The sequence below is a fragment of the Oncorhynchus masou genome, chromosome 27 (assembly GCF_036934945.1).
Source record: "Oncorhynchus masou masou isolate Uvic2021 chromosome 27, UVic_Omas_1.1, whole genome shotgun sequence".
Taxonomy (NCBI): Eukaryota; Metazoa; Chordata; class Actinopteri; order Salmoniformes; family Salmonidae; genus Oncorhynchus; species Oncorhynchus masou.
Window position 1 is genome coordinate 40357521 of NC_088238.1, and position 18424 is coordinate 40375944.

General features: G+C 42.8%; 1 protein-coding gene across 2 annotated transcripts; it reads left to right on the top strand.

Moving 5' to 3' along the window:
• The first annotated feature begins 1715 nt into the window (after positions 1-1715).
• On the top strand, positions 1716-7431 carry LOC135516144 (cerebellin-1-like). 2 transcript variants are annotated; one of them, XM_064940213.1, is made up of 4 exons: positions 1716-1843; positions 2674-3436; positions 3633-3752; positions 6896-7431. In XM_064940213.1, the coding sequence occupies exons 2-4, from the start codon at positions 3119-3121 to the stop codon at positions 7091-7093; spliced, it is 636 nt and encodes a 211-aa protein (XP_064796285.1). In that variant the 5' UTR covers positions 1716-1843; positions 2674-3118; the 3' UTR covers positions 7094-7431. The 2 variants fall into 2 exon arrangements, with proteins under 2 accessions (XP_064796285.1, XP_064796286.1); XM_064940214.1 differs by having other exon boundaries at positions 2746-3436.
• The last annotated feature ends 10993 nt before the right edge of the window (positions 7432-18424 follow it).

Sequence of the window (18424 nt, forward strand, 5' to 3'; positions counted from 1 at the left end):
GTAAGATGGATGAGATCAAACACTCAGTTGAGATCAGCAGAGTGAGTTCTCATGATAAGCATCCTGAATGTTATGGGGTACGCAAGGGCTCAACTCTGGGTCCATTAAAGTTGTATTAATTCAATCTGGTTTGATAAATAATATTGATTAAATATACAGTACCGTAAGCTCAGTAGAGTGAGTTCTTATGATAAGCATCCTGACTGTTATTGTTTTCATCTATGTGGGGTACCCCAGGGCTCAACTCTGAGTCCTCTGCAGTTGTATTAATTTAACGTGGTTTGATGAATATGCAGGACTTCAGCAAGAACACTTGTTCAAAACCATTGTCTTTAATATTGCATTATTTTCTATTTTCTTTGGTCTTGTGCTGAAAAAGAGATAAGCCAGGCTTGAGAGAAGCCAGGCTGAGCTCATCAAGGTGATTGAGGAGAAGCAGAAAGCAGCAGAGAGGTGGGCTTAGGGGCTAATCAAAGAGCTGGATCAGGAAATCACTGAGGTAAAAAACAAAAGCACTGAGCTGGAGCAGCTCTCACACTGAGGACCAACAACACTTCATACAGGTCAGTGTCTCTTTTATCTCAATACTGATACATTGATATAACATGTTATTTTGTAAACTGACTTTGCCTTTCTAAATTTCCCTAGATGGGATAAATAAAGTAATGTTAATAAATTGAATAGAATTGAAATGAACTGAACTTAAATGGATCGTTCCCCAAAATTACAAAATGACATAATGGTATTCTTAGACAAGGTATGACAGTAATCCATGCTTTGGTTAAGTTTACTTGGCACTGTTTCCATGGTTTATGCCTGTGCAGAACCATCCATCCCTGTGCCGGGCAACCTGAGAGACAAGCCCACGAAGGTGGGGGCGTTTCTGGATTATGAGGAGGGATTGGTCTCCTTTTATAATGTGGAAAATAAGGCCCATATTTATAGTTATAGTTGGTGTGTCTTCACCGAGACCCTGTATCAGTACTTTAGCCCGTCTCCATGGTGGAGGAAAGAACACAGCCCTGTTTGGTGGAAAGGGCTTATACAGTTGTTAGGTCTATATTCCCACCCGTGGTCCTGTCTATAGCTGTGAGGAGCCGTCAATCATCCGTTCGATCACATCACGTTGTTCTGAGACTGTTGTCTGACTGGAGATCGTCTCTCAATTCTGGCCAGAAATAGAAATAACTAACTCTACTGATGGACGGATAAAAAAAATGTAATCAACATTTTGTAAGGTCAAATTACTGATATAGATATTCTTATTCTACTGTGAGAAGTCTATATTCAATTCTTACATTTTTCTAAATCTAAGTGTCTAAATGCGCAACAAGGGTAAGCAAAAATCACCTTTTATCAGTAGCTCAATGGCATTAAAGGGAGTGGGAAAGGAAAGAGAATGGAAAGAGGATCTGAGATGATGGAGAGAAGAGGGAGGAGTGTGGAACAGGTAGGCGTTTGTGGGGGTGAGAAAACAGACGATGTATGATGGTTGTGATATGATTAAACGTCTGTTTGAACACAGGGGTTCCCTGACAGAGAGAGAGGGGGGAGGAGATAGGGAGAGAGAAAAAGAGAGAGAGTTGGAAGGAGCGAGGGTGGGATGAGATCGAGGAAGGAGAGAAAGGGAAGAGAGGGGGGAGAGGTGTGAGAGTGGGTGAGTGAGTGTGTGAGAGAGAGGTGGGGAGGGGGAGAGAAAGTGTGAGTGAGAGAAAAAGAAAGGGAGAGGGAGAGGGAGAGGGAGTCGGTGAAAAGAGAGAGAAAAGAGACAGAGAAAGGGGAATCTGCCTCTTGGGACAGAGTAACTTCCACGTCGATACAGGAAATATATTCATCGTATAAGGTAAGATTAAATATTTCGTTTTTTTCACTGTTATAATTATTATTATTTATTTTTTCCCGCTATACACAAAAAAAAACTTTTTCCATGGTAATGTGAGATGTTTTTTTGAAAATGGTTCAATATTGTTGTCATGACATATTTCTGTCATTTTACTACTCTTTCATTTATGTTTTCTGAAATAATCTTTGTCAATAAAGAGAACATTTTCCACATGGGGCAAATATAGACGTCTTATGTAAAACTGCTCATTTTGAACTGTGTGTCCTTCACCATCCAATGACCTTAAAGGAATTTAGACTATGGGGAACAATGGGGAAATGTACAGTTTCTATGTGCGTTTTTGTATATGGATAAATATATTGAATTGCAAATACATGGGCGATTACGCATGCGTGCGTCTATGTGTGTGTGTGCATGCATGTGTGTGTGTAAAGGAATGTGAGGAGAGTGTGTCCTACAGATGGCAGCTCAGAAGTGATGATGCAGGCCTCTCCGCCTCCCTCCCCTCCCCCTCTCCTGCCCTCCTCCTGTGTCCAGCTGGCTTCTATAGCCTCAGCCCCCTCCCTCCCCCTCCCTCTTTAAGCCAATCCATTAAACTATCCCTTATTCTACCTCCTCCTCCTTTCCTTCTCATCCCTCAATTCTTTCTCCATCTACACCACCCAAAAATTTAACTATCGTTTACATTTGAGCACTACATTCACTTTAGGCCTGCTTCAAGAGTTTGTCTAGGATACTTTGATATTTTAATGCTGTATACTATGATTCTAAGACTTTAGACTGTCTTCCTCAGTGAATCAATTTCTGTTCTGAATCTTAATCTTTGGCAGAGTCAAGGTTGGCCTGTGAAAAACCATCTGACCAACTCCACTGAGACTTGTATTACAAATCTTCTAAAACAGGTTGGGAACCTGGACAAACTTGGCCGTACCTGCAGGAGGTTTGGGTTGTCGCCCAAAGGTGGGTTTCAAGTGATTGGGCATACACCATCCACCATTCAGATTCAGTGAGTTTGGATCAATTGACCATCTGGGATTCAACCTTTCAGAGCCAACTGAAGATTCCGGAAGGATTTAAACTGTGGTCTAGCTGATTACCGTGTGGTTTAGACAAGACTGAAAAGACAGACATTGGTTTACTGAAATTTGTCTAGTATTCACAAATGATTGTTTCTTTCTACTGAAACTGTGTGGGAAACTGACATTTCCAACTGTGTCAAAATTGAAAAACCAACATCCAAAGAACATCCAAGACCTTACAACCATTTGAGACAATATGCACCGCCTTCCTCTTTCTTGTTCATCTTTGCCCCACCCCATAACAACACTTAACCACGCCCTTTTCCTTGGACTAATTTTAATCCTCCAATGGGGTCCCCTGGGGGCCAGAGCTCAGAATGACACTGAGCCAATCGTGTTGGAGGGGAAGTGTCTGGTGGTTTGTGACTCCACCCCGTCGTCGGAACCGTCAGGTAACGCGTTGGGGATGTCTGTGCGGTCAGGGGCGGGTCGAGTGGCGTTCTCCGCTGTCCGGAACACTAACCACGAACCCTCTGAGATGAGCAACCGTACCATGACCATCTACTTTGACCAGGTTAGTGAGACCATACCATGACCATCCAATAGACTGAATAACTGTGGTCAACTTTTACATGATAAAAAAATCTACTTTTGTCAACTTTTATCAACTTGTTTCTCTCCGTCTCTCCCCCCTCTCTTTCTCCCTCTCGGTCCTCCACCTCTATCCCTCTCTCTCTCCCCCCACCTCTCTCTCTCCGTCTCTTTCTCAGATCCTGGTGAATGTGGGCAGCCATTTTGACCCAGCACGCAGCATCTTTGTGGCTCCCAGAAAAGGAGTCTTCAGTTTCTGCTTCCATGTGGTCAAAGTATACAACCGACAGACAATACAGGTAGGGGTTACACACGAAAACACAAATAATATTACCGCAAATTGATGTATATTTTCTCTCTATCCCTTCCAGTGGAGGCTCATCAGAGGAGGAAGGGGAGTACCATCCTACTTAGTGGATTTCATCAAAATAAAAATAGTATAACATTCAAAAGTTAGATAATAATACTAAATATATTCAAGTCACCAAGTTATTGGTCTAAAACACACTGTTTTATAATGAAGGTCTACTGTAGCCTCAAAAGCACTCTCTGGGGAAGCACCACGGTGTAGCCAGAGGACAGCTATTTTCTGTCCTCCTCTGGGTACATTAACTTCAATACAAAACTTAGGAGGCTCATGGTTTTCAGTTTTTACTCCCTTTCTTAGACATACACAGTAATTATGATGAGCATAAACTGACATTGTCCACTCAATCAAAGGGTCAGATAATTAATCTAGTACTGAAAGCATAAGCTACAGCTAGCTAGTGATGCAGTGCATAAAATATGGTAAGTAAGTTGACTCAAAGAGAGAGAAAGACAATAGTTGAACAGTTTTGAACAAATTAATGAAAAATCAAGGAGAAGCAGCACGTTCACTTACTTAGCTAGCTAATACAGCTAGCTAATTTAGCCTACTCAAACACCTGGCTCAAAGATAGAGGAATGCTATTTATGTTAGGGAGCTGGCTAAGGCTATCCAACACTGGAACTTTTCCAAGTCAAGGTAAGCTTTCGGTTTTGTTCATCTATTGCCACAGATTTGTTGGGTTTACCTGCACGTTAGTTCTAGTAGCTATGTTGACTATGATGTTAGCTAATATGGTGACATTGACAACGATGTAGGCTGTGTGCAGCAGTTAGCGGTTATGCTATGAAAGTTATTTTTGCCTGGCCACAGACAGCTGTTGTGTGGTGCACAGAAGTCCACTAGCAAAGGGAAAAGATGAGAGGAGGAGAGTGCATAGATGCAAGAAATAATTATACAATGAGCAAAGTGATGATGCTGTTTGTATGTGGGTGCTATAAAAGTGATCGGTGTGTGCGGGTGATCAGGGGTGTATTCATTCTGCCGATTATGTTTAAAAAAATATTTCTAAAATGGAAGCAAATGGAGCAAAACAGGGATAAACCTACCTGAAATTATTGTTTGCAATTGTTTGGAATAATGATTACACCCTATATCAGCTAGATGCAGTGTGCAATGCCGTATTGAATGTGTCATTATTCCAAAACATGCATTGTGTTTGCAACTAGGCACTAAAGCAATACTACAAAAAGATTAGTATGTTTAGGGCAAATCCAATACAACACATTACTGAGTACCACTCAACATATTTTCAAGCATGGTGGTGGATGCATCTTGCTATAGGTATGCTTGTCATCGTTAAGGACTGGGGAGTTTTTCAGGATAAGAAACGGAATGGAGTTAAGCACAGGCAAACTCCTAGATGAAAACCTGGTTCAGTCTGTTTTTCACCAGACACTGGGAGATGAAATCACCTTTCAGTGGTGCAATAATCCAAGATGACAGTAAATGTTCCTTAGTGGCCGAGTTACAGTTTTGACTGAAATCTATTTGAAAAACTATGAAAAGACCTGAAAATGGTTGTACGGCATTGATCAACATCCAAATGTTGCACAATCCTGGTGTGTAAAGCTCGTAGAGACTTACCCAGAGAGACTCACAGCTGTAATCGCTGCCGAAGGTGATTCCACAGAGTATTGACTCAGGGGTGCAAATTATTTATGAATTTACTTTTCTATAAGTTTGCAAACACTTCTAAAAACAAGTTTTCATTTTCAATATGGGTAGATGGGTGAGAAATAAAAATCAATTGAATCCATTTTAAATTCAGGCTGTAACACAACAAAATGTGGAAAGAGTCCAGATGTATGAATACTTTCTGAAGACACTGTGTGTTCGTAGGCTACGTTGTAGCAACCTCGTGATGGCTATAGGAAAAAATGTGAGTATCATGTAGTAGCCTAAACCTACCAATGTTACATTGAGCTGGGTGAATGGAATATGAATGACGGTCATCCAATATGCTGTAATACAAATAAGGCCATGCTCATAAAAAATAAATAATCATCATCCCTAATCTTAAATGACACCGACTACCACTTCTTCCTCCCTATCTCTCTCTCTCTCTCTCTCTCTCTCCCCTCCCTTACGGACAAAGCGATTTGGGATCACTGCTTTCACCGGTGACCAGGACATAAAGCCTTGTTCACACAGCAGGCCTTAATGCTCAAATCAGTTATGTTTTTCAAATCTGTTTTGAAATACTGACTGTCCAAACAGCAAGTTACAAGTGACCAAATTGGATTTGTGTGTGTTCAGACAGCAGTAATATGCTGACATGACTATGCTAGTAACAAGGAGTGTGTGCGCAGTGTTTTAGGCTGATTGCTGATGGTGCTTGTGCTTCCTATAACTCAGAAGTTATTTGTATTGTATTATCTTTCATTTAACCTTTATTTAACTAGGCAAGTTAGTTAAGAACAAATTCTTATTTACAATGACGGCCTACTTTTAAACCCCCACCAGCCAAACCCTCCCCGAACCAGGGCGATGCTGGGCCAATTGTGTGCCGCCCTATGGGACTCCCGATCCCGGCCGGTTATGATACAACTCAGGATCAAACCCGGGTCTGTAGTGACGCCTCTAGCACTGCAATGCAGTGTCCTAGACCGCTGTGCCACTCAGGAGGCCAATGTAGCAAGCTAAGGTGACAACAATGCCTGCCATGGAAGTTTCCCAGTTGCTTTGAATGTTCAATATCATAGTGTAAGAGTACTTTTAAAGCCTCACTGAATAAGATGATTCAACTTTCAAAACAAGTACTTTTTGGCAAACCACAGCAGTCAACTAGTTAGCTAGGTAGCTGTTTAGCTTTCTAGCACATTCACTAATTTGTTTGTAAATAATTAACAAGCTAGTTAGCTACGACATGTTCTTGTCAAACCTACGAAGGTGGTTTGAAATGTGGCTTTAAATATCTGATTCCGTGTGCGTTTTGGCTCTTTAGACTGCAGGAAAAAGATTCAAATGTAAAATAATAGGATATGAGTCACTTCAAACTGCCAATGTGAACAACTCTTTACTCTCTCTCTCCCCCTCCCTCCCACCCCCTATGCCTCTATCCCTCTCTCTCAGGTGAGTCTGGTATTGAACGGACACCCGGTGATTTCAGCATTCGCCGGGGACCAGGACGTGACCAGGGAAGCAGCCACCAACGCTGGGTTGGTTACCATGGAGAGAGGAGACAAGGCTTATCTCAAACTGGAGAGAGGGAACCTGATGGGGGGATGGAAATACTCCACCTTCTCTGGGTTTCTGGTGTTTCCTTTGTAGAGAGGGAACGAGGGAGGGAGAGTAAAAGAGAAAAAGAGAGAGGGTCAGGGGAAAGGCAAGCAAGGTGACACAGGGTAGACATCAAGTAAGGACACAGCTAGGGTTAGGAGGATGAGTGTGTATGTATGAGAGATACAATGAGTTTACAACTCGCTTTGTATCTGAAAATCCTGAATGCTCCGATTTTTCAATGCACTTTTAAATACACTGCTCCATTATTTAAATGATACTGTAGTGTGTACAGTTTATGCTTGAGTAATATGTAATATGTGTTGGCTTTTGTTGTCTGCATGCAAATAATTGTACGCGCTAATAAAAAGGTTTGGTCATACAGTAAATACGGGATTTTCTTCAAGGTGACCATCACTAGCTGAAACAATTGCTCCTCCTTTTCTCCATTAGGAAGAAAATCTGACCCTGAATCAGTGATTAGGGGAAACTTTCATTTTCTCCCAGTGGTGCATCTGTTAGTCCTGTAAATAGCGCATCCACCTTCAACGCCCCGAGAGGAGGATTCTGGGTAAGGGCTCATGCGGCTCGTCCTGGTGGATCCGGTGACAGATGGGAGTTTTGGCGAGGGCCGTGTGTGTATGTATGTGTGTGTGTGTGTTGCCAGGAACCTGTGGGGTTCACACCGTACACTGTCACAACCAATTTGTTTCGCTGCTCGAATACACAGCGGAGGAATGTTATAAGCACATAGGAGTGCTTTTTCATTCTTCATAGACGTGTGTGTGTGTCTTACCACATAGGAGGGTGTAGCAGAGGCATGTGTTAGCACATATAGGAGTGAGTGATTATGGAATTGTGTTACTATCAAGCTTAATATATACAGATACACTTCTCTATGTTACTGTTGGTACTATATGTACAATGGGGAGAACAAGTATTTGATACACTGCCGATTTGTGAAAATCACATTGTATGATTTTTAAGTAATTAATTTGCATTTTATTGCATGGCATAAGTATTTGATACATCAGAAAAGCAGAACTTAATATTTGGTACAAAACCTTTGTTTGCAATTACAGAGATCATACGTTTCCTGTAGTTCTTGACCAGGTTTGCACACACTGCAGCAGGGATTTTGTCCCACTCCTCCATACAGACCTTCTCCAGATCCTTCAGCTTTCGGGGCTTTCGTTGGACAAAATGGACTTTCAGCTCCCTCCAAAGATGTTCTATTGGGTTCAGGTCTGGAGACTGGCTAGGCCACTCCAGGACCTTGAGATGCTTCTTACGGAGCCAATCCTTAGTTGCCCTGGCTGTGTGTTTCAGGTCGTTGCCATGCTGGAAAACCCAGCCGCGACCCATCTTCAATGCTCTTACTGAGGGAAGGAGGTTGTTGGCCAAGATCTCGCAATACATGGCCCCATCCATCCTCCCCTCAATACGTTGCAGTCGTCCTGTCTCCTTTGCAGAAAAGCATCCCCAAAGAATGATGTTTCCACCCCCATGCTTCACGGTTGGGATGGTGTTCTTGGGGTTGTACTCATCCTTCTTCTTCCTCCAAACACAGCGAGTAGAGTTTAGACCAAAAAGCTCTATTTTTGTCTCATCAGACCACATGACCTTCTCCCATTCCTCCTCTGGATCATCCAGATGGTCATTGGCAAACTTCAGACGGGCCTGGACATGCGCTGGCTTGAGCAGGGGTACCTTGCGTGCACTGCAGGACTTTAATCCATGACGGCGTAGTGTGTTACTAATGGTTTTCTTTGAGACTGTGGTCCCAGCTCTCTTCAGGTCATTGACCAGGTCCTGCCGTGTAGTTCTGGGCTGATCCCTCACCTTCCTCATGATCATTGATGCCCCACGAGGTGAGATCTTGCATGGAGCCCCAGACCGAGGGTGATTGACCGTCATCTTGAACTTCTTCCATTTTCTAATAATTGCGCCAACAGTTGTTGCCTTCTCACCAAGCTGCTTGCCTATTGTCCTGTAGCCCATCCCAGCCTTGTGCAGGTCTACAATTTTATCCCTGATGTCCTTACATAGCTCTCTGGTCTTGGCCATTGTGGAGAGGTTGGAGTCTGTTTGATTGAGTGTGTGGACAGGTGTCTTTTATACAGGTAACGAGTTCAAACAGGTGCCGTTAATACAGGTAATGAGTGGAGAACAGGAGGGCTTCTTAAAGAAAAACTAATAGGTCTGTGAGAGCCGGAATTCTTACTGGTTGGTAGGTGATCAAATACTTATATCATGCAATAAAATGCAAATTAATTACTTAAAAATCATACAATGTGATTTTCTGGATTTACCTATGACAAAAATTACAAACCTCTACATGCTTTGTAAGTTGGAAAACCTGCAAAATCGGCAGTGTATCAAATACTTGTTCTCTCCACTGTATGTATTTGGACAGTGATGCTAGAATGTTAAATTTGTCTCTATACTCCAGCATTTTGGATTTGATATCAAATGTTTCATATGAGGTGACAAAATTTACAAATGTCACCTTTTATTTGGTATTTCCATCCATATCTGATTTACTGTTCAATTGTTTTTAAATAATAATACATTTTATTTGTATAGCACATTTCATTACAGAGTGATGTTAAAGCTCTACTTTATTTTATATACAGTACAATAAAAACAACATTAATTTGGAATCAAGGCAGCTAAAATAGCAATAGTGGGCTAGGTGCTAAATACATTTTTAGATAGGGAGTAAGACTATAAAAAAGGCCGTCTGTATAAGTAGGTTTTAAGGACCGCTTCAAAAGTTCCGAGAGCAATCCATAGGCGAGGGACAACGGAGCAGAAGGCTCTCGCCCCATAGTTCAGAGACGTGTCTTCAGGACTTCTAGTGCATTACCATAGTCAATCCGAGAGAAGATGAAGCGGGGGATGAGTTTCTTTGTTTTTAAGATGGAAATTATGTTTTACATATTTGTTTTAGGTGGGTATCGAAGGACAGAGAAGGGTCAAACTCGATTCCTAGGTTGGAGATGACAGAGGACAGGTAGCTGACCTGGCCGTTGGCAGATGTTTCCACCACTGGTGACCTGCTTAGATGTCCCAATAAGTGTAGCCTCAGTCTTGCTACACTGATGTCCTCTGGGCAGCTGCTGAGTTTTTCTTGGGCAGAGATGTTGTCCGTTTTGGTGTTAATGTAGACCTGGGTATTGTCAGCATAGTAGTGGAAGTCGATGTTAGAATCTCTGAGGATTTGGCCGAGGGGGAGCATGTTCATAAAAAACAGGATATGCCCCAGCACTAACTCCTGTGGTATGCCACATGGGACTGCAGACTACTCTAATCTGGATTCCCTATTAGTTATGTATTGCTTCCTTTTAGAGAGGTAGGTGGAGAATCAGTTCAGAGCTGTTCCAAAGACAGAAGTGTGCTCTGAGATGACCACAGGAGGATGATATGGTCTACGGTGTCAAAAGCAGAACTGAGATCTAAGAGGAGGTGGAGGATGCTGGGAGATCCAGAATCAGCAACCAGACTGGATAACCTGGTACAACTGATTAAATGCCAGATGCAATTGAAGCTGTTTTGCGACCACTTTCTCCAGTACATTTGATAGGAAGGGGAGGATGGAGATCGGCCTGTTTGTTGATTAGGATGTCCTGGTCAAGGTTGGGTTTCTTCAGTAAGAGGGTGACTGCAGCTGTTTTGCAGATCAATGGTACCTCTCTTGTCAGCAGGGACTTGCTGATCAGGGTTGTGACGAACATAAGCATGCTAGATGCGCAGGCTTTGAGTAGGGATGTGGTAAGTGGTGGCCTTCATTTTAGAGATGATTGACTGCTCAGTGGCGGATGTGACTTCTGTAAAGCTGCTGAAGGGAGGCGCAGTCTAGGTTTGAGGCTCAGGAGGTGTGGTGCAGGCCGTCTTAGAGGATGATGTTTGTCCTGGTAGTGTCAATTTATGTCGTGAAGAAATCTGAGACGCTATTGCACTGCTCAGATAAGGCTGCAGGAGAGCATGAGTTTGCAGGGTTGAACAGGTGGTCGATGGTAGAGAACAGGATTCTGGGGTTAACGTTATTGTCAATCGTGGCAGAGTAGAAGGCTGATCGTGCTGCTTTGAAGGCATGTGCTGGTGGTTTTATAGGCCAGTACGAGGCCATCCTTTCTCCAATGTCTCTCAAGCTTACAGCCATGGGTCGTCCTTCTGCGCAGTTCATCAGTGAACCAAGGAGACGAGCGTTGGAATGTTACTTCCCATGTTTTTTCAGGGGCAATGATGTTCAGGGTATTACTCCGAGTGCTCTTATACAGATTGACCATGTCATCGAGGGCCATCTTACGGCAGTCAGACGCAAAGGTGGGCTTGATGTGTTCTAGAAAGAAGGAAAGGTTAAGTTTACTCAGGTTGAGGAATTGAATGGTCTCCTTTGGGCAGTAGAGAGGAGTTGGAGCAGTGCCCAGACAGTGTCACAGTCTTGTGGTCAGGCTGCACGCATTTTCAATGTATTTGTGTCCAGGCTGAGCTGCTTCATAAAGATGGTAAAAGCCACCCTCTCTGTGTCATGTTTCAGTGAGGCATATCAAGGTCAAAGTCACTGTCAGAGATAAACTCATACAGAAAAAGAGACTTGTTCGTTAAGGATTGTCGAGTGCAAAATGTGTAGAGGCACTGGTCGAAAATGAAATGAAAACAATTTATGAAGCTATTTATATATCTAGTCTCCCCATCCCCATCTGAAGATGCCATACAGTCAGGTCCATAATTATTGACACTCATTATAAAAATGAGAGAAAATACTGTCTAAAATAAATAATAACTTATATCACATGCTCATTTAAAAACAGTATTGTATGTTATAGTAATACAATTGCTCAGAACAAAAAAATGTGTTTAACAAGTAATTTTAAAAAATCTAAAAAAGATATGTCAAAATTGTTGCCACCTCTGTTTCAGTACTCCAGAACCCTACCCTTGCAAGAATAACGACACTGAGCTATTTTCTAAAAATGTTTTATGAGATTGGAGAACACGTTGGGAGGGATCTTAGACCATTTCCCCATATGAAATCTTTTAAAGATAATTGATATTCTTCGTCTGCGCTTATCGACTCTCCTCTTCAGTTCAAACCAGGGGTCTTCAATGAGGTTCGAGTTCAAAGGTTGATCTGGCTCTTGTAAAATGTTGATTTTGTGGTCATTGCAAAATGTTGACTCTTGTTATAAGCTGTCATAAGTAGTTTTAAATTGTTATTCACCGACAGTTGCCGGCCCAGCTGATAATGGCCCAATGAAACTACATCTAAACTACATTGAGACTAATTTCACGCATATACTAATAGATGAATTAACAATAGTCTGATGAGTGACATTATGATAAATTGTTAAACAGTGTATGAAGAGACTGATGAACAGTGCAGTGTATAATTGACCCAGAGAGAACGGAGCACATGTTTTTCATTTTTTTACAAATTATAACCAGTTACACGGGTTCCACATGTGAGCTCTCGCGACACTCAGCTATTCTGTTCTTTTGAAATAGATTTTCTTAGTATAATAATGTTACTTATGATCTGCCTAAACACAATAATGGATTTATTTGTGATGGTGTATATTAAATGGATTTATTAATTATGAAATGGATTTAGACTGTTAAATGTGGATGCCCCAAGGGCTCAGCATTGGTGGCTATTTGTATATGTCAAGGCCCGGTTAAGGCAAACCGCTTGCCACACCTGTTGCATACAAACGTATTTTGTTGATTTTATTTATGCGCTTTCATGTTACTTAGCTGGGGGAAATCTCTCCCACATATGTCACAGTGGTATGGCTTCTCCCCTGCGTATATTCTGCAAGTTCCCAGACATTTCTGGGGGGAATGAACCTAGCCCTCACCCTCCGATCCAATAGGTCCCAGACGTGCTCAATGGGCTTGAGATCTGGGCTCCTTGCTGGCTGTTACGGATACAGTTATCCTGTGTGTGTGTGTATCCTGTGTGTGTGTTTCTTTTCTCTCCTTCTCCCCTCACAGGTGAAAATCATCACTCCCCAATCAGTCAACAATCAATCATCAATCAGAAGACACACCTCCTCATATTTCCTGACCTATCACAGTTCCTTTCCCATGTTTTAAAAACCCCATCATTTGTTTGTTCTGGAGCCCAGCTCAGCTCAGCTCAGCTCAATCTCTCTGTAAATGCCATGTCTGTAGGTCTCTGTGTTTCACTCTCGCTTTGTGTCGTAACCTCTCTCTTTTGTTTAAGCACCTCATAGCACTTTGTCATCACCTGTGAGTATTGTTTTTGGTTATGGTGTTTGTGTTTGATTGCTGGTGGAAAAGGGGGAAACCAAGACAAGTCGCCCATGGGCATACACTACCCGTAGGTGAACTTTGTTAAATACACTAGTTAGAACTGGGCGGACCACCCACTGTATTTTTGGTTAGTTAGTTAGCTGTTGTTAAAGTAGGCTAGTCTAGCTTAGGGGTGTTTTTGAATACTTATTGTTTCTTTCCTTGGGTCCAGCCCAGCCCCTTTTCCTGCTCCCCCCATTACCATGTGTTTATAAATAAACCTAGAGTTTGACGGTAGATTTCAGTTGTCGTGCTTATTTCGTTCACACTTTTCCTTTGTCACAATAATAATTTGCATGAGTTATGTTACGAGTCTCATTACCATCCCCCCTAGACTGTCGGGCCAAAAGGGATTCGTAACACTGGCCATGGCAGAACACTGAAATTCCTGTCTTCCAGGAAATCACACACAGAATGAGCGGTATGGCTGGTGGCATTGTCATGCTGGAGGGTCATGTTAGGATGAGCCTGCAGTAAGGGTACCACATGAGGGAGGAGGATGTCTTCCCTGTAACGTACAGCGTTGAGATTGCCTGCAATGACAACAAGCTCAGACCGATGATGCTGTGACACATCGCCCCAGACCATGACGGACCCTCCACCGCCAAATTGATCCAGCTCCAGAGTACAGACCTCAGTGTAACACTCATTCCTTCGACAATAAACGCGAATCTGACCATCACCCCTTCGCCCCAGTCTGAGAGTGGAGCAGGTTTTCATCAAGAATCTCTCTGTATTTCCTAGTTCCTACAGCTGAAAAACATCCCCACAGCATGATGCTGCCACCACCATGCTTCACCATAGGGATGGTGCCAGGTTTCCTCCAGACGTGACGCTTGGCATGAGAATCTTGATTCTCATTGTCTGGTAGTCTTTAGGTGCTTTTTGGCAAACTCCAAGCGGGCTGTCATGTGCCTTTTACTGAGGAGTGGCTTCCGTCTGCCCACTCTACCATAAAGGCCTGATTGGTGGAGTGCTGCAGAGATGGTTTTCTTTCTGGAAGGTTCTCCCATCTCCACAGAGGAACTCCGGGGCTCTGTCGGAGTGACCATCGGGTTCTTGGTCACCTCCCTGACCAAAGCCCTTCTCCACCGATTGCTCAGTTTGCCTGGGCAGCCAGCTCTAGGAAGAGTATTGGTGGTTCCAAACATCTTTCATGTAAGAATAGTGGAGGCCACGGTATTCTTGGGGACCTTCAGTGCTGCAGACATTTTTTGGTACCCTTCCCCAGATCTGTTCCTCAACACAATCCTGTCTCGGAGCTCTACGGACAATTCCTTCACCCTCATGGCTTGGTTTTTACTCTGACATGCACTGTCAACTGTGGGACCTTGTATAGACAGGTGTGTGCTTTTCCAAATTATGCCAATCAATTGAATTTACCAAAGGTGGACTCCAATCAAGTTGTAGAAACATTTCAAGGATGATCAATGGAAACATAGACAGGTGAGCTGCCCAGTGACACAAGCTAAACTACTTCTATGCTCGCTTCGGGGCAAATAACACTGAACTGCATGAGAGCACCAGTTGTTCTGGTGTGTGATCATGCTCTTTGCAACCAATGTGAGTAATATCTTTAATCAGGTCTACATTCACAAGGTTATTTTTTTATTTTACCTTTATTTATCTAGGCAAGTCAGTTAAGAACAAATTCTTAATTTCAATGACAGCCTAGGAACAGTGGGTTAACTGCCTTGTTCAAGTGTAGAATGACAGATTTTTACCTTGTCAGCTCAGGGATTTGATCTTGCAACCTTTCGCTTACTAGTCCAACGATCTAACCACTAGGCTACTTGCCGATTACCAGGACAAGTACTGCGAGGATGCGCTGACCAACTGGCAAGAGTCTTCACTGACATTTTCAACCATTCCCTGTCCGAGTCTGTAATACCAACATGTTTTAAGCAGAACACCATAGTACCTGTGCCCAAGAACACTAAGGTAACCTACCTAAATGACTACCGACCCGTAGCACTCATGTCTGTAGCCATGAAGTGCTTCGAAAGGCTGGTCATGGCTCACATCAACACCATTATCCCAGAAACCCTAGACCCACTCCAATTTGCATATCGTCCCAACAGATCTACAGATGATGCAATCTCTATTGCGCTCCACACTGCCCTTTCCCACCTGGACAAAAGGAACAACTATGTGAGAATACTATTCATTGACGACAGCTCAGCGTTCCAACACCATAGTGCCCTCAAAGCTCATCAATAAGCAACGGACCCTGGGACTAAACACCTCCCTCTGCAACTGGATCCTGGACTTCCTGATGGGCTGTCCCCAGGTGGTAAGGGTAGGTAACAACACATCCACCACGCTGATCCTCAACACAGGGGTCCCTCAGGGGTGCATGCTCAGTCCCCTCCTGTACTACCTGTTCACTCATTACTGCAAGGCCAGGCATGACTCCAACACCATCATTAAATTTGCCAGAGACACAACAGTGGTAGGCCTGATCAACAACAAGGCAGCCTACAGGGAGGAGGTCAGAGACCTGGCCGTATGGTGACAGGACAACAACCTCTCCCTCAACGTGATCAAGACAAAAGGGATGATTGTGGACTACAGGAAAAAAGAGGACAGAGCACGCCCCCATTCTCATCGAAAGGGCTGCAGTGGAGCAGGTTGAAAGCTTCAAGTTCCTTGGTGTCCACATCACCAACAAACAAATATGGTCCAAGCACACCAAGACAGTGGTGAAGAGGGCACGACAAATCCTATTCCCCCTCAGAAGACTGAAAAGATTTGTCATGGGTCCTCAGATCCTCAAAAGGTTCTACAGCTGCACCATCAAGAGCATCCTGACCGGTTGCATCACCGCCTGGTATGGCAAATGCTCCGCCTCCGACCGCAAGGCACTACAGAAAGTAGTGTGAACGGCCCAGTGCATCACTAGGGCCAAGCTTCCTGCCATCCAAGACCTCTATACCAGACGGTGTCAGAGGAAGGCCCTAAAAACTGTCAAAGACTCCAGCCACCCTAGTCATAAACTGTTCTCTCTGCAACTGCACGGCAAGCGGTACCGGAGCTCCAAGTCTAGGTCCAAGAGGCTTATAAACAGCTTCTACCCCCAAGCCATAAGACTCCTGAACACCTAATCATATGGCTACCCAGACTATTTGCATCCCCCCACCCTATTACACCGCTGCTACTCTCTGTTGTTATCATGTTATCATCATGCATAGTCACTTTAATAACTCTACTTACATGTATATATTTCCTCAACTAACCAATGCCCCTTTTCAATGTCCCTTTTATTTCTTATAATTTAAAAAAACTGCATTGTTGGTTAGGGGCTTGTAAGTAAGCATTTCACTGTTTTGACTACACCGGTTGTATTCGGCGCATGTGACTAATACAATTTGATTTGATTTAAAACAGGATGCACTTGAGCTCAATTTCGAGTCTCATAGCGAAGGGTCTGAATACTTGTGTAAATAAGGTATTTCAGTTTTTTTAAATTATTTTATACATTTGAAAAATATCTAAAAACCTGCTTTTGTTTTGTCATTATGGGGTATTGTGTGTAGATCTATGAGTAAAAAATGTATTTAATTTTTTTATTTTATCCAATTTAGAATAAGGCTGTAAAGTAACAAAATGTGTAAAAAGTAAAGGGGTCTTTATACTTTCCGAATGCACTGTAAGCAGAATTCTATATAATTATGATGCAAGAACCCCCCAAAACTGTGCCCCTCATCAATTTCAACTGCCCCCTTATTCATAGCTGCGGGAAGAGCATGACTTAGCCACAGAGGATCATGAGCTTCTTGCTGTGGATTGTTTCAAATCACAAATGAGTAGGCTTATATGTCTTGTTAGGAAGCCCGCAATTAGGGCATCTTGCTTAGCTGATTGAGATGCTGCGCTCCAGAGTGCACTGAGCTGTCTCCCGACAATTTTTGCGCATTCATTGTTTTATTGTTCTAGTTTGCCATTTGATTGTTTATTTTTTAGCAATTCCCAATTAAATACAGTATCTCACCAGTAGTAAATGTACCTTTAATCCCTGTCATTTGGTAACATTCTTTTCTGTTAATACATGGATTAATTAGGCCTACAGTAATTTACGTTGTTGAATTGAATTGAATCTATTTGGGTAATAGACATATATAACAAATGTACAATGTGGACCCAGAGGATAACACTTAACAAAGTATTGATTCAATTGTTTCCAAATCGGTCCTCGGTGGCAAAAGTAATACCCCATAGAATGATTAAAAGGCAAGACGAAATTACAAACAACCATAAATTAATTAATTTATATTGAAATCCTTGAAACTGGCACTATTCATTGCACTTTTCCCTCATGTTAAAAAACAACATATTCATTGCATATCATCCCTAAACAAGGAAACAATCTATTTATTGAATGTCATCCCAATCTTTCAAATAAATGCTAAATGCATGCTCTTCAACCGATCGCTGCCCGCACCTGCCCGCCCGTCCAGCATCACTACTCTGGACAGTTCTGCCTTAAAATATGTGAACAATTACAAATATCTAGGTGTCTGGTTAGACTGTAAACTCTCCTTCCAGACTCACATTAAGCATCTCCGATCCAAAATTAAATCTAGAATCGGCTTCCTATTTCACAACAAAGCATCCTTCACTCATGCTGCCAAACATACCCTCGTAAAACTGACTATCCTACCGATCCTCGACTTCGGCGATGTCATTTACAAAATAGCCTCCAACACTCTACTCAGCAAATTGGATGCAGTCTATCACCGTGCCATCCGTTTTGTCACCAAAGCCCCATATACAACCCACCACTGCAACCTGTATGCTCTCGTTGGCTGGACCTCGCTTCATATTCGTCGCCAAACCCACTGGCTCCAGGTCATCTATAAGTATTTGCTAGGTAAAGCCCTGTCTTATCTCAGCTCACTGGTCACCATAGCAGCACCCACCCGTTAGCACGCGCTCCAGCACGTATATTTCACTAGTCACCCCCAAAGCCAATTCCTAATCAGGCTGCCTTTCCTTCCAGTTCTCTGCTGCCAATGACTGGAACGAATTGCAAAAATCACTTAAGCTGGAGACTCATATCTC